This window comes from Mustela putorius, unplaced genomic scaffold (assembly GCF_011764305.1).
Source record: "Mustela putorius furo isolate JIRA1106 unplaced genomic scaffold, ASM1176430v1.1 tig00003863_pilon_pilon_pilon, whole genome shotgun sequence".
Lineage (NCBI taxonomy): Eukaryota > Metazoa > Chordata > Mammalia > Carnivora > Mustelidae > Mustela > Mustela putorius.
This window is the reverse complement of record NW_025422015.1, coordinates 26,109,612-26,126,975: the sequence shown is the minus strand read 5'-3', so window position 1 is coordinate 26,126,975 and position 17,364 is coordinate 26,109,612. Positions and strand designations below refer to the sequence as shown.

Below are 17,364 nucleotides of genomic sequence, written 5' to 3'. Positions count from 1 at the left end.
CAATTCTTTTTTAAAATTATTTAATTTATTCTTTAATTTTTAAGTCATCTCTATACCCAGTGTGAGGCTTGAACTCACAACCCCAATATCAAGAGTCACATGCTCCACCAACTGATCCAGCCAGGTGCCCCCTCCCCAATTCTTTACCTCCTAGCTGCTTAGAGCAGAAGAAAATGATTGATCATACCTTTTTTTATCTTGTCCCTGACCTCTCTCCACTTTTGTCCTTTAGCGCAATTTTCATTAAGTTATCTTTGTAAATTATTTCCAGGTAAGACAGAACCAATACTATATCAAAAAAAATAATCCAGGAGTAGGTTTTGTGGAAAGGTTTTTCCTTTTAAAAAACTGGTCTTTGGTTGGGTTGTAGGGTAAGAACTAGTGTGGGAATTGATGACAACTTTTAAGCCATGTGTGGGATATTTTAGCTGAATATTTCAGATTACTTGATAATTACCTAAATATACTGGAAACCTGGTCAATAACTTCACCTATTCAAAAAAATGATTAAAAACAAATCAAATACTAGTGTAGCCTTCAAAGTAATTATGGTATTTAACTTCTGTAAATGTTAATCACTGGGGTTTTCCTTTGTAGTACATCATATTTTTAAAAACTATTTATTAAATTTACCTTTCCTGGCAATAGCCTCTTTATTTGCAGGTCCACCCCAAACTCTTCCTACTAGGTCTTTTTCAATCTGTAATGCCTCCTCGAAACAAAGCTCTTTGCCTGAAGAAACACACGTTTTCAAAGCTCTAATTACTTCCGGTGGCCCTCTGGTAAACTGTGTTAGCCATTCTCGTGCCTCCCTTAGACATTCAGTTTCGTCTGTAAACTGCAAGATCTCTTCAGCCATTCCTATGTCTAGAGCTTTTTTTGAATCCAATTTGAGAGCCCCGCTTAACACTTTGAGAGCCTGCCTACTGCCAATGATTTTACTTAGTCGGGTAGCACCGCCCCAGCTTGGTATTATACCCATGTCTTTGTGGACAAATCTGATCTCACTCTCTGCAGTCATTAATCTGCAAAAGAGAAAAGAAAAAATGTTAAGTATATGTGCTTTAGTCATAAAGTACTATTCATTATCTCATCTGAAATCTCCATAGATCTTTATAGGTAGTAGGTATGTTATATTAAAAACTGCAAGTTCAAAGAATCTGGTTAAGTATAAAATTCAGTTTACTACACAGTCTTTAATAATTCCCTTTGAAAATGATGTCAGCATTTTAATTGTGCTACTTATACTTTGCTTTGGGAAAATAATTTAGTTTTTATTTTATGTTTATTTCTAAAACCCCAAAGTAGCTTTCTAAAGTGAGTGGTGGCCAAAGGAGAAAATCTGGACTAAGTGAATATCTGGGAGTAGGGAATGCTAGGGTCATACTGTGAAAAAAAAAAAAAAATGCATAGTAAAGTTAAGGTCAATAGTTGTCAGGAAAAAAACCTAGTTCTTAACCCAGCATCTATAGTCTTCAAGCAAATACCTACTAAGCACTACTAAGCACTACCTATGCCAGGTTGTCTAGGTGTGGGACTCCAGGAATGACCAAAATAAAACCGTGTGTTCAGTTCACATTCCTGATAGGAGAAAAGACACTGAACAATATAGGACCAGCAGTGATAAGTGCTACAGAAAAAATAAAATGGGGCAAAGGACTACAGACTGAGGAGATGGGAGTTGGCACTGTTAACTAAGGTTAACTAGTCCTCAGAACAAGGATATGAGGTATAGTAATATTCCCATTTACAAAGGAAAACTGAAGCCACAGAGACTAAATAAATAGACCACTCAAGGCCATTGCCACTATAGCAGAGCCAGAACTTAACACCCAGGAAGGTTAGCTTATTAGGTGTGCTCTTAACCTCACAGTACAGATAACAGCAAGACCAGGATGGAAACAGCATTGCCATCAAGAAAGCGGACAGTGGCAGCAGTTGTACTAAATGATGATTTCCTGTAGCAGGGATGCATTTTCCCCAAACAAGGTTTTTATTAATAGGGTGATTAAGAAGCAAAGTGGAACAAGAAAGGGAGTGTTAACACAAAGAAATCAGTGGACATAGTAAATGGCTTCATATTTGCCAGTTAAATATCCATGTACTATTAACAGAATGCACAAAGCTATCCTGTGTAGGAAATAATGCCTGTGTTTTATTTTGATTGCACACTTCAACGAGCTTTCACTGTAATCTGGAACAAAGGTCATGTCTGAATTTTAATTTTTTAAGAAAAATTATAGCTGTCAAACTACTCACGATGCAAAAGATGGCCTTATATTAGTTCTGCTTTTCATAGTGTAAAATGCTCAGCTGCAGGTGTTTTGATTCTATCAGCACCAAGAACAAAAGACTCTTAGTCTTTGACTCTTTAATCAGGAAAAATATTCCAGTAAATTCTCACAAAAGCCTATTTATTAACTCACTGGGACAGAGAACTTTCTCTTCACAGCTGTGAATTCCTACAAGGGAAAATCTGCCTCAATTATGAACAATTGCTTTTAAAAAGGCAAATAACTATGCAAATAGTAGTTTTCAATAAATTTAAGTAGAAAGGAAGAAAGACAAATCTCTTATGAATTGAATCTAGCCCAAAACTGTGAGAGGAGTACTGCCTTGTTACAATAAACAGAAGAAAAATGTCAAAAATTAAGAAAGTGGAATAGAAATTATAGAAATAATGACTTAGTAGTCTTAGAAATAGGAATACTGTTAATACTGAACCCAGTTCTATAAAACTTTCACCACATAAACTGAGCGTGTCATGGTTCTAAATCACATCCTAGAATTGACACTGATATTGGCTCAGAAATATGCCTACAATACAGAAAAAGATTATGTCAGAAAAGACATTCACTTAGAATCAGCTGAACATATAAAAGTAGGTTAAAGCCCCAAATGAGGGGATAATGTAGATGAGTTTATGACAACAAAAGTTATTATCTATGTAAGCACACTTATATTTGGAATTCTCTGCTTATAAAGAAGATTCTGTTTCTATACCATGTATTTTTTTTCTTCTGCCATATTTTACAAGGTCAGGGATACTTTTTGAAATCATATTTTACAACTCTAACAAATCTTAAGATAATCTTTGTAAAAACTACCTGTTGTGATCAAACTCTGATATCCATGTTTTACATACCATGTCTAGGGTATGTTTATCTACTGACATATATTTAATGTACATTAGCAAATACTACCAAAAAATTTATTAATGATAACACATCAGTACACACACCCTAGGCATGATATGTCAAAAATGGATGTCAGAATTTGATCACAACAGATAGTTTGGTTTTTTTTTAAGATTTTATTTATTTATTCGACAGAGATCACAAGTAGGCAGAGAAGCAGGCAGAGAGAGAGAGGAAGAAGCAGGCTCCCTGCTGAGCAGAGAGCCTGATGCAGGGCTCAATCCCAGGGTCCTGGGATCATGACCTGAGCTGAAGGCAGAGAGGCTTTAACCCACTGAGCCACCCAGGGGCCCTGGTAGTTTAGTTTAGCAATGAGAGATCACAAAACTCTATTAATCTAAAAATTAGAGTTTAAATATAAAGTTTTAAATGTTGATAACCATAATCTACAAAGAAAATGTCCAATATCCAAAAATAGAAACAGCTTCCTGATAGACCTTACAGAATTATACACTAATTACTTCTAGACTTTAGATGCAGTTATACCACCTGTAATAAAATTTACTGCAAGCAATAATCTATACGGAAAACTGGAAGACCTAAAACTTAAAATTCTGAAGATTTAACAGCAAACTCAATTTATAAAATGATATTAAACTCCCTTATTTTGTCAAGAAAAAGAATTACAAGTATCTTCTGCTTATCACTGTAGTTATTATTGGCAATGTTTAAAATCTTTGACATCTTGGTAGAAAGGGGGTGAAGAAATTAATCAAATGTCGATATGCTCCTCATTACTGTGTGTATGCAACAGTAAACTACCGGTAATAAAAAGTATCACCTTCAACAGGTGTTGTAAAATCAGGGATGATACCTGAAAGTACTGTTAGGTGTGCTAGTACTTTCTAGTAAGTTAGCTATAAGTTGCAGGTCTTTGAACAAATGTATTACAGAAAAACTATTTTTAAAGATTTTATTAGAGCACGCTCATGCAAGCAGGGGGAGGGCCAGAGGGAGAGACTGAGAGAGAATCTCAAGTGGACTCCCTGATGAGCATGGAGCCTGAGGCTGGACTTGATCTCACAACCTAGGAATCATGATCTGAGCTGAAACCAAGAGTCAGACCCTTAACTGACTGAGCCACCCAGGGCCCCCAAGAAAAATTTTAAAACAATTATCAAGTTTTATTAAAAAGGAAGTTTTTAAGTAATGGTTAGAAAATGTTTTTTTAAAATGTTTATTTTTAAGTAAAAGTACTTTCAGTGAACCCTGTTATAAAGAACTGAGAAACAAACAATTATGTTGGATGACAGTAAGGCTTTGATGTGAAGTGCACAGACTTGAACCAGACCACCTGGCTCTGCCGCTAGACTGACTGCATACTACACCTTGTGGAATACAGCAAAGAAAGACACATGGCATAAAGAGGGTGAGGAAGATTAAACCACTCAACATCCCTGGGCTTCAGTATGCTTGCTTATAAAATAGATATTATAACACTTGTGCCATAGAATTATGAATATTAAATGAGTTAATATTAAAAGTGCTTAGAATATATTTGCAACAATTTATTGAATAGAATAAATCTTAAAGGGATTGCATTTGTGTATGTTAAAAAAAAAAAAGGCTCTGAATCTGCCCCAGCCACATCCATAGTAGAGCACAGTATTATACTTTTATTTGGAATATAAAAGTTATATATATTTTGTAGCCTCACAGTGCCTGACACCTCTTAAGCTATGTGTACTCGCTTGTATGAAGTTGATTGCATTAATAGGTCGGTCACTACAATAACCGTTGTGTTTCTGCTAGAAAAGTAGTATGAAGTTGTTTCCTGGACTAAAAAGACTTGAACCCTAAAGTACTGAAAGGAAAAGAACTATCTGTACTTACACTGGGAAGCCCAACAAATGATGGTATACTATCCTTCTTCAGTATCTGTTAACAGAGACTACAAAATATATACAACTTTTATCTACAGGTGAAGGTAGAAATCTATAGAAATCTATAGATAAGGCTGAAACAAAAGAGTCCAAGTTGATTTAAAAAATAGACATATAGCTAAGATTAACTTAAGGAATACTGTGTAATGTAAGTAAAAGCATAAATATTTTTACATTTTAAAGAATTCGTGTTACAAATTAATAACAATGTCATAAATCTAAAGTTTGGAATCACTGATTAAAATAAGCTTTAGGACCCAAAACTGGTAGTCCTTTTACAGTACCTTTTTTTAAAAGATTTTATTTATTTGATACACAATGAGAGAGTGAACACAAGCAGGGGGAGTGGGAGAGAGAGAAGCAGGCTCCCCAGTAAGGAGGGAGCCCCTAGGGCTTATGACCTGAGCTGAGGGCAGATGCTTAATGACTGAGTCACCCAGACGCCCCTACAGTGCATGTTAAGAGCCAAAGGCAACAAAACAAGTTGTGGTGACACGAGGAAATATGTTATATAAAAGGTATATAAGTAGCAAGAGCATCTCTGGTCACAAACAATACTTTAACTCATGCTTAAACGTTAGCACTGATTTGTTTGCACATGTACTTCCCTGGCGCCTTCTCCCTCCTGCTTTCTACCTAACATCATACCCCACAACAAATTATGAAAACGAGAAGGCAAGAACCCACAGATGCTCTCCATAATTTCCCCATAATTTCCTACTCTTAAGTGATTGACTTCATGAGGCTCCATTTATTCTATCCAGAGACTGCCTGAGTAAGGACGTATATGGTTGAATGAGTGAACTTTTGTATTCGTGTATGGAAGGGGTGATAGTAGAGTGAGAGATGAGCAGACAGGAAAATGTTTTGGGATATCAACTCTGATTTTAATATTCAGTAAGTAAGCCTGCTCAGAGGTGAATTTTCTTAATATTACAGGATCTAAAGTAAGAATTTCCACATAATGTGGTAACTGCAAAACAAGCCAACACAGGCAATGTGATTGCTTCCTACGGTGGACATCTCATATTCAAAGAACAGGCACTGCCACATCAGAAATGAAATTTGATTTTTAATTACTCTGAGATATGTGTGTGCACACGGTGTGCACATCTGTCTCTGTGCAAGTGTATGTTATAGATATTTTGATTTTTACTTATAAATAAAGTTCATATGTAAAGGAAAGGGCTACCTGCAGTAGCTCCCTTGGGATAAGCATGCTTATAGCTCCCTTTCTTTGTAATATGCCTTGATCCTATGGGTAGCAGCTGGAAATGCGAATACCTGGAGCTAATCTATTATTTAGATTAGTGACACAGTGTTAGAGAATGGACACAAATTAGGCAAACTCTAAACTGCATAGCTGAGAATTTTATTTCACTAGGGTGATGGAGGAATAAAAATGTGTTTTTCATCCTGTATATAAACAGCTAAATCTTCCAAGAGATTTCAAAGAGATCTTCCAAAGAGAAACAGGAAAAGACAATGCAGACAATTCACACACACACACACACACACACCAACGAACATGAAAATTTATGTTACCAAAGACCTTTAAAAATGCAAATTAAAATTTAATTTCTGGTTATTAAAATTAGAAAGCAATTTTAAAAAATTATACTCAGTAAAAGACAGGATGCTCTCAGATACTCATCTATTGCTGGTATTAGTATAAAGTGGCAGAGTCCTTCCTGAAGAATAACTTGGCACTATGTATGAAAGACATTTTCATATCCTTTGATTAAGTACTTGAACTACTAACAGGATTTATTCTAAGGAAATAATCTGAAATGTGGTAAAGCCTTATATAAGATAGTTATCACAGCATTAATCATAATAAAGAAAAACTCGAAACAACCAAAGGAGGATATTTAGTACATCCATACTGATGGAATATTTTATACTTATTAAATTCATGTTTTCAAGTATATTTAAATACACTGCGAGACTGTTTTCCTTTCTGGGATCTCTAGGGCTCAATCATCTTCCAGACTTTTTCAGAGTGTTGGCAAAAATCAAGTTCCATGAAATTTTAGAACTGAGGTCCCTGTTTCTATGCTGGCTTTCAACTGGGGAGTTGTTATCTTCGTCTTATTTTTTTTAAAGATTTTATTTATTTATTTGATAGACAGAGATCACAAGTAGGCAGAAAGGTGGTGGGGTGAAGCAGACTCACTGCCAAGCAGAGAGCCCGATGCAGGGCTCTGCGGGGCTCGATCCCAGGACTCTGGGATCATGACCCAAGCAGAAGGCAGAGGCTTTAACCCACTGAGCCACCCAGGCACTCCTAGGTTGTTTTCTTCTAAAGGCCACCTGCATTCCTTGGTTTAAGGTCTCTTTCTCCATCTTAGATGCCTTCTCATGCCTCTAATCTCTCTTGCTTCCCATTCTGCCTCATATCTTTCTTTCTTTCTTTCTTTCTTTTAAGATTTTATTTATTTGTCAGAGATAGAGGGAGAGAGAGCGAGTGAGCACAGGCAGACAGAGAGGCAGGCAGAGGCAGAGGGAGAAGCAGGCTCCCTGCCGAGCAAGGAGCCTGATATGGGACTCGATCCCAGGGCGCTGGGAATATGACCTGAGCCGAAGGCAGCTGCTTAACCAATTGAGCCACCCAGGTGTCCCTCATGTCTTTATTTCTTAAAGGCTCATGTGATTAGACTGGATTCACGAAGATAATCCAGGATGATCTGTTTACAATTTCAGAACCTTAAGTATATTGGCAAAGTCCCTTTTGCCAAATGTTAATACAGTTGACCCTTGAAAAGCACTGGCATTAGGGACACTGACCCCATGCATAAGAGGTCCCCTCCATATAGTTGATTAATATATATTTTGTATATGTATTATATACTATATTTTAACAAAAAAGTAAGCTAGAGACAAGAAAATATTAAGAAAAACCATAAGGAAGAGGAAATACATTTACAGTACTATAAAAAAATCCGGGGACCCATGTAATATGAACCTGTGCTGTTCCAGGGTCAACTTATAACAAGTTCTGAGGAAGAAGAGAATGTGAGCAGAAAGCTTTGTGGGGCCATTGTCCTGTCTACCAGATCACCTAAAAGCATAATGGAAGTGCTTAAACTTGATTTTCCTTTCATTCCACTGTGCTGTTAATTTTCCTGCACTACAACAGCTGGCTGCCAATACCATCATCACCCCCTTTTCACCTTTCACCTTCCAGGTAACTTCTGGCTAACTATTCAAGGATTCCTTTTGTTTTATCGTTTTAGTTGTTAGTAAGTAAAGACTTCATGGGGGAAACAATCTCCATTAGGAAGAAAAAGTGAGTATTTGCTGGAATTACAGCATTATTACTCTTAGGTGAATGTTAAAAGCACTCTAAAACCTGTTGAGGAATCCAGATTTCATTAAATGTAGACTGTAGACGTGCAGAGTTCCAGAACCCAAAACAAGACTTTTTCCCTCCAATATTAACTTCAAAAAACCAGAGTATAAAGGCATGATTGGTCTCTTGCGGTGCTGTCACTTTAAAGGACAACATGGGTATAGAAATCTAATTAAGAAATTAAGATCTAACTGTGGAAAAAAAGGTATGTATCATAGTTGGTAGAATTAATGTATTCTGTTAAGAACTTCCCTAATTCCAAAATATTTCAAATACACAGAAAATAACATACTCAAGTACTCACTACCCAGATTGTACAGATGTTAACATTTTGCTACATTTATTTCTGAACTCTATTCTCATCCCTTTTCCTTCTCTTCCTGACTTTTCTTTCTTTCTCCAGTGGCAGCTAATATCCTGAAGTTAGTGAGAATTATTTCCATGCATAATTTAACTTTTGATAAATATTCTATGATCAAATAGTAAACTTCTGCATGAAATAATATTTCAGTTTTATGTCCAGTATCACAAAAGACAGTGTACTCTGACTACGAACATGCTCAATATTTGGCAGGTAATTTCTATATTGAAAATGAATTCGCCAGATTATCATAGTGTGATGACATAAACCATTAAGATAATTTAATTAACCCTGTCTACTCTGATTTATCACTTCTGCTGTTGAAGGACCTATAGGGTTGTTTCCTGTTTTTAGCTATTATGAATGGTGCCACCATGAACATTCTAGGACCTCTCTGTAGATGAACATCTGTATGCACTTCTACTGGATTTATACCATATTAGGTTTCTTTTCATTATTTAAATCCAATTTAGTTAACATATAGTGTTATTTGTTTTAGGGGTAGAATTTAGTGATTCATCAGTTGCATGTAACACCCAATGCTCATTACATCAAGTGCCCTCTTTAATGCCCATCACCCAGTTACCCCATCCCTCCACCCACCTCCCCTCCAACAACCCTCCATTTGTTTCCTAGAGCTAAGAGTCTCTTGCAGTTTGCCTCCCTCTTTGTTTTTGTATTTTTTCCTTCCCTTCCCTAATCTGTTTTGTTTCTTAAATTCCACATATGAGTGAAATCATATGGTATTTGTCTTTCTTGGGCTAACTTATTTCCCTTAGCATAATACCCTCTAGTTCTATCCACATTGTTGCAAATGGCAAGATTTCATTCTTTTTGATGGTTTGGTAATATTCCATTACACACACAGACACACTCTCCACATCATCTGCACACACACTCCACATCATCTGTTGATGGACATCTGGGCTCTTTCCATATTTTGGCTATTGTGAACATTGCTCCTCTAAACACTGGGGTGGATGCTTCCCTTAGAATAACCTTTTTTGTATCCTTTGGAGAAATACCAAGTAATATAGTTGCTGGGTCTCAGGGTAGTTCTATTTTAACATTTTGAGGAACCTCCATGTTTTCCAGAGTGGCTACACCAGCTTGCATTCCCACCAACAGTACAAGAGGGTTTCCCTTTCTCCCAACCTAACACCTTTTGTTTCCTGACTTGTTCATATTAGCCATTCTCACTGATGTGAGGTGGTATCTCACTGTGGTTTTGATTTCTATTTCCCTGATGCCAAGTGATGTGGAGCATTTTTTTCATGTGTCTCTTGACCATTTGTATGTCTTCTTTGGAGAAATTGTCTATTCATGCCTTCTGCCCATTTCTTGACTGGATTTTGGTTTTTTGGGTGTTGAGTTTAGCCCTTTGTCATTTGCGAGTATCTTTTCCCATTTCTTACAGTTTTATTGATTGTTTCTTTTGCTGTGCAAATGCTTTTTATCCTGATGAAGTCCCAATAGTTCATTTTTGCTTTTGTTTCCCTTGCCTTTGGAGACATGCCTAGCAAGAAGTTGCTATGGCCGAGGTCAAAGAGGTTGCTGCCTGTGTGTTCTCCTCAAGGATTTTGATGGATTCCTGTCTAATTAGATCTTTCATCCATTTTGAATTTATTTTTGTGTATGGTATAAAAAAGTGGTCCAGTTTCATTCTTCTGCACATGGCTGTCCAATTTTCCCAATACCATTTGTTGAAGAGGCTGTCTTTTCTCCATGGAATATTCTTCCCCGCTTATTCCAAGATTAGTTGACCATAGAGTTGAGGGTCCATTTCTGGGTTCTCTATTCTGTTCCATTGACCTGTGTGTCTATTTTTTGTGCCGGTACCACACTGTCTTGATGATTATAGTTTTATAATACAGCTTGAAGTCCAGAACTGTGATGCTTCCTATTTTCTATTACAGCTTTGTAGATTACAAAGTCCAAAAAAAGACTCACTAGTTTAAAATCAAGATTTCAGTAGAGCTGCATTCCTTTCTGAAGGCTCCAGGGGAGTGTTCATTTCCCTACCTTTTCCAGTTTCTAAAGCCTGACCATAGTTGTTGGCCTGTAACCACACTTCTCCATCTTCAAAGCCTGCACCAATGGGTTGTATCTTTCTCACACTGTATCAACTCAGATCTTGCTTCTATCACTAATCCCCCTTTCCTGACTCGAACTTGTCAGTGTCCCTTTATAGCATTTTAGGACCCTTGTGGTTACACTGGGTCTACCCACCAGGGTAGGGGATTAAACCAGGATAATCCCTCTGTTTTAAAGTCAGCTGAGTAACAACCTTATATCTATCTGCAATCTAATTCCTCCCTGCAATATAACATAACATGTTCACAGGCTCCAGGGCTTGGAAGGCCATTATTCTGTTTAACCACAGATACACAGGAATAGAATTACTGTGTCATAGGATATGTGACATTCTACATTAGTACATACTGGGCATTGTCCATTGTACCAACTTACACTCCCATCAGTATTTTCTGAAAGCTGCAGTTGCTTCACATCCTTGCTAACACTGACTATATTCTATGTTTTTCATCTTAGCTTTTCTTGTAGGAGTATAATAAAATTAATTTGCATTTCTTTAATGGCTAATTAAATTTAGTGCTTTATGGCTTTTTTCTTTTCTTTTTTCTTTCTTTTTTTTTTTTTTTTTTTTTTTTTTGCCATTCAGATATCCTCTGAAAAACTGGAATTTTCTGCCCCTTTATTTTAACTGGGTTGTCTTACTACCTTGAAGGAGTTCTTTCTTTATTCTAACTATGTCTTTGGTCAGATACAAATATTGAGATCATCTCTCCCTCTGCAGGTTGCATTTTCATGCTTTTACTTAAGTTTTTGATAGAAGTTAGTAACTTTAATATAGTCTAATTTATCAATCTTTTTCTTTATGGTTAGTGATTATTGTGTCCTGTTTTAGAAATCTTTGACTACTTTAAGACCACAAAGATATTCTCCTGTTCTCTTTTAAACAGCTTCAGTGTTTTACCTTTCACTTTTTTATCTGCAATTCATCTTGAATGGATTTTACACATATAAATACACTGACTAAAGAGACCATTCCTCCCCAATGCACGAACAGTGTCACATTTGTCTTAGATTAAATAACCATATATTTTCAATCTGTTTCTGAACTCTACTGGTCAGTTTTTGTACCATTGTATGTACAAAAAGCATCTGTTTAAATTACTTTAGTTTTATAACAGGTTTGCTATCTGATAGTATAAGCCTTCTAACTTTGTTCTTTGTGACTTCCTTAGTTCTTCCGGGCATTCTGCATTTCCATATGAATTTTAGAGACTGCTGATACACCCACACCCACACCCACACCTGTACACACCAACTTGCTGGGATTTTTATTGGAACTACATTGAATCTGTGGATTATTTGGGGGGGGGGAGGTCAATCTTTAAAATATTGAGTCTTTTATTCCATGGACATGGTATATTTCTATTTCACCATTTATTTAGGTATTCTTTAATTTCTCTCAGCATTGTTTTCCAGTTTTCAATGTAAAATTCTGACATGCCTTTTTATTTGTTCCTAGGTGTTAGGTTTTTTTGTAATGCTACTCTCAATGTACAGTTTTTTAAAATTTTGTTATTTGTTTGCTGCTGTAATATAGAAATGCTATTGACTTTTACTGACCTTGTAGCCAGAAAAGTTACAAAGTTCACTTATTAATTCTAAAAGATTAGCTTATATATTCTTTTGGATCACAATGATGTCAAATGTGAATAATAAGGTTTTATTTCTTAGAATCCAATCCTTATAACTTCTTTAATCTTGCCTTACTAAACTGTCTAGGATATCTAGTATAATTATGACCAGAAGTGGCGACAGTACTCTCCTTGTTCTTTATGTCAGAGAGACAGCTTTTAATATTTTTATCATTACGAAGATGTTTCCTGTAGGATTTTTGTAAATGTTCTTTATTAGACTAAGAAAGTTCCTTCCTAGTGTGTTAAGAGTTTTTATCACGAATGGATGTTGAATTTTGTCAAATGCTTTTTCTGCATCTATCAGATTGTAATGATCTGTCTCCCTTTTTTGTTAATATGGTATATTATACAAATTGGTTTTCTAATGTTAAACCTACCTTGAATTTCTAGAAAAAGCCCCTCGTAGTCATGATGCATTATCATTTTTATCATTAAATTAAATTTGTTAATATTTTGTTAAGGATTTTTACATTTATGTTTACAGGGTTGGTCTGTAATTTGCTTTCCTATTATGTCATTTCTAGGTTTTGGAATAAATATTATACTCATTAAAAGAGCTGGAAAGTAAAACTTCTATTCAAATAAAGAGTATATGTAAGATTGATGTTACTTCTTTCTTAAATGTTTGGAAAACTTCACTGATTAATCTAAGTTTTAAAAACTAAAACTTCAGGGGTTGGTCTAGAAGACTGCTGCCGATTGATTCCTGGTATTTCCATACATCCTCTCCCAAATTACAAATTAACAAGGAGTGAAAGAAAGCCACAATGACAGGATTACTCAGAGACAGAGAATAATGCATATTTGAAATTATCTTTTTTTAAAAATTTTCTTTATTTGACAGAAAGAGGGAGATCACAAGTAGGCAGAAAGGCAGGTAGAGAGAGGGGGAAGCAGGCTCCCCAATAAGCAGAGAGCCCGATGTGGGGCTTGATCCCATGACCCTGGGATCATGACCCAAGCTGAAGGCAGAGACTTTAACCCACTGAGCCACCCAGGTGCCCTGAAATTATCTTTAACTACAGAAATAAACACCAACTAAAAAATGCTTTCCTGCTGCTGTTGCAAGCCAATGGGCACAAAGTGATAACGAGGCAGCTTAACACATCCATGTAAAACAGGACAGGGAAATGGAAAACTTTGAGCAAGTACAGTTAAAAGCACCCCCAGAATGAGAAAATGTGGTACTACACTCTAAAAAATTGAGTACAATTTGGGGATTTGCTAGTTCACAGCACTGGCTATAGAAAAGGAGCTTAAAAATGAATAAGGCTAAAATTGATAGCTTGAATAAGCACAATTTCCAAATAAAAGACCCAGAGAAGAGGAGAAGGGGTGATTCCCTTAAAGAAATAAAAAAATTGGGGGGGGGGGAAGAATTCTATAGAAACAAAAGAGATACAAGCCATGCTATCTTCTCTTCCATTTCCACTGTGTCACTATGCGTCTGTTCAAAATCTAAACTGTGAGAAATTGGCACTCTCAAATTAGGAATCCTAGCCACAAAATACGCAGAAATAGAAAATATCAAGCTAATTCTATTTAAAAATATATAAGAATAGTATCCTGGTACATGAATAGGCAAACAAACCAATGTAACAGAAGAGAGATCTACCAATAGATGCAACTGTAAGTGGAAATCTAGTATATGATAAGATCTAGTGTCTAGTATAAGATAAACTGAATATATAATATGTATATAATATGACAGTGATATCCACAGAAGGCCTTCCTAAAGAAATAGTATTGAGATAAAGGATCACCATTTGGAAAACAGAGAAAATAAGATTCATTATTCACTCCATAAAAATAAACTCAAAAATGGATTAGATATATAAACATAAAACACAAAACTATACAAGTATTAGAAGAAAATATGAGTGAATTCCTCTATAACGTGAACATATGGAAAGCTTTTAAAAAGTACTCAAATCCCAATGCAATTAAAGAAGAGATGGATAAATAGGACTACAATAAAATAAATGCTTTCATGGCAAAAATAAACAAGAAAACATAAGCAAAGTCAAAAGACACAATAACAAGCTGGACAAATACATTAAAAAAGGGCAAATATCCCGAATCATCAAAATGGCATCAAAAATGGGAAATAATCCTAATATTTAAAGAACTTATAAAAATTAAGGGTAAAAAAGCCAAATATTCTATAGAGAAATAAGCAAAAAATGAATAGGTAATTCACAAAAATTAAAAATGCTTCTTAACCACTGGAAATATGATCAACTCAACCTACTCTGGGAGAAATGAATATTAGAACTATGCAGAAACACTATCCTCACCCATTAGACTGGCAAACATTCAGAAGCTTAATAGTAGCCTTTGTAGGCAAGGCTAAGTCAAACAGAACACAGAAAAATCTAAGAATTGTCTATTCCTTATGAAAAAGAATCTGGCAATATCTGATAAAGCTAAACATTCATTTAACCTTTGATTCAGCAGTACTCCTAGAATTTATCCTTAAAACATACCATTAATACTACTAAAAAAGTATAGTCATTCATTGCCAACACTGTAAATATGAAAAACAACTTCAAGCAACAAGGATGGGAAGAATGAAAAAAATTAAAACTGAATACTGAAACTAAATGAACCTCTAATGACTAACATAATCACACTGAAGAAGGAAAAACAACAGGGAACTAGTACAAGTAACTTCTGAACACAGTCCAATACTTGGATTATTTACCCTTAGTCTAGGAGACCAAAAAAAACCCCAAAAGACAACAGGCAAAACTTGAACTCTTTTTAGTAGCTTCTTTTCACAGTGGTATAGACACAACAATTCTAAAATTACCTCATGAGCATTATAAGATTAAGCAAATGAGTAAATACAGTGATGTTACTGGGAGCCAGGGGTCCAGGGTTGGAGGAGATACAATATGGAATGGAGGAGACAAGAACAAGCTTCATGAGAATAGACTGGATTGGGAGATATCAAGTATAAATGCATAATCTCTAATGAATTAATGCATGCTCTAGCTCTGTTTGCTAAGACAGTACAGAAACAAAGTTGCCAGTAGCAATGAGAACACCACCAGGCATCCAGATCCTGGTTTTTTTTTTTTTTTTTAAATACTATCCCCTACTCAAAGAACCAATGCTAAAAAAACAAAACCAACCAACCAACCAACCAAACAAACAAACAAACAAGAAACTAGTACTTCTAGAGAAATGTCTGAATCTAGGGTCAAGGAGAGGAAGATCTAAGATGCCTACAATACTGTACTCAGAAAGTAGGAAGTACCCGAATGGATGAATGATGGAGCATTATCAAAAGGATACAGGAGCCAACTTGAAAGGCTTCTCACTGGCCAAATCTGGGACAACTAAAGCATCGAAATAATCAAGGACAGTAATGAATCATAAACCACTGAAAACAAAACAAAACAGGAATCTATTAATCCACACTGATGACAAATGTACACACACACACACACACACACACACACACAGAGAGGGAAAATAGTGAAGGGACGCTTTACCCTTTACCAATGACAACTGATACACATGGAGGGAATGGTGGAATTAGAAAAACACAAATTTGCAACCATCATAGTAAAGATGGTTTCAGAAGAATAATCAGGGAATGCAAAAATCCAGTGAAGAAAGTCTGGTGAAAAACACAGTATTGCACTCGTCTTAAAGCATCTCTCAAGGGGGAAAGGAGCATGTATAGTAGGGAAACCAAACTTTGGACACGGTGATCAAAATTAGCATCACCAATGATGGGCAGAAAAAACACTTGTGTGCATCCAGATGTGATACCCTGAGAATATAATAATCACTTTTGCAGGGATGTTATCCAGGGACACAAAAACTGAACTGAATAATGAGAAAATATCAAAAGTCCTCAAAATGAAGAACAATCTATTAAAAAACAAAAAGCAAAACCTGACCTATTTTCTTTAAATTATCAATGTTGTGAATGACTAAGTCAGGCTAGAGAACTCTTCCAGAATAAAAGAAAGTGAAGAGATCCTGAAACTAAATGCAGTACATGATCCTGTAATGGAGGAAAACAATGCTATACTGAACATTACTGTCTAACCAACAAAATTGGTAAACAGACAGTATATTAGATAGAAATACAGCATCAGTGTTAAATTTCCTGCATTTGACAACAGTACTGTAGTTATGTAAGACAATATTCTTGTTCTTAAAAAAAATTATATATATATATAATTATATATATTTAAGACAATATTCTTGTTCTTAAAAAATTATATATATATATAATTATTCGTGTGTGTGTATATATATAAATATGTGTACGTATAAAGGATTAATAGGGCAAGATGTTTGCAACCTACTGTCAAATTTCTCAGAAAAAATATATACACATAGATATACAGACATATATATATATATACATATATGAGAGATAGAAAGTAAAAACAAAGTATCAAAATGTTAAAAACCGGTAATTTAAGTGAATGGTATAGGGAAATTCTTTGTATCATTCCTAAACTTTCCTATAAGTTTGTAATTGTTTCCAAACAAAAAAATGCAATTCTAGTTTCTGTCTTGCACCTAATTCAGTAACAAATAATTAAATATTAGATACATCATTAAAATATTTACATGGGGGCGCCTGGGTGGCTCAGTAAGTTAAGCCTCTGCCTTTGGCTCAGGTCATGATCTCAGGATCCTGGGTTCAAGCCCCGTGTCAGGCTCTCTGCTCTGAGGGGAGCCTGCTTCTCCTTCTCTCTGCATGCCTCACTGCCTGCTTGTGGTCTCTCTCTCTCTGTGTCAAATAAATAAATAAAATCTTTAAAAAAAAAATTACATGATTTCCCTTGCCAAAAAGTGATGCTAAAAGCCAAGC

General features: G+C 35.6%; 1 protein-coding gene across 1 annotated transcript in view; it reads right to left on the bottom strand.

The window, feature by feature from the left end:
* Positions 1 to 342: 342 nt before the first annotated feature.
* Positions 343 to 17,364, bottom strand: part of ECHDC1 (ethylmalonyl-CoA decarboxylase 1) — a 66,698-nt gene continuing 49,676 nt past the window's right edge. Inside the window, 1 exon segment of the mRNA XM_004740165.3 lies at positions 343 to 1,025. Within this exon segment, the coding sequence (XP_004740222.1) occupies positions 617 to 1,025 (409 nt within the window). The 3' untranslated portion in view covers positions 343 to 616.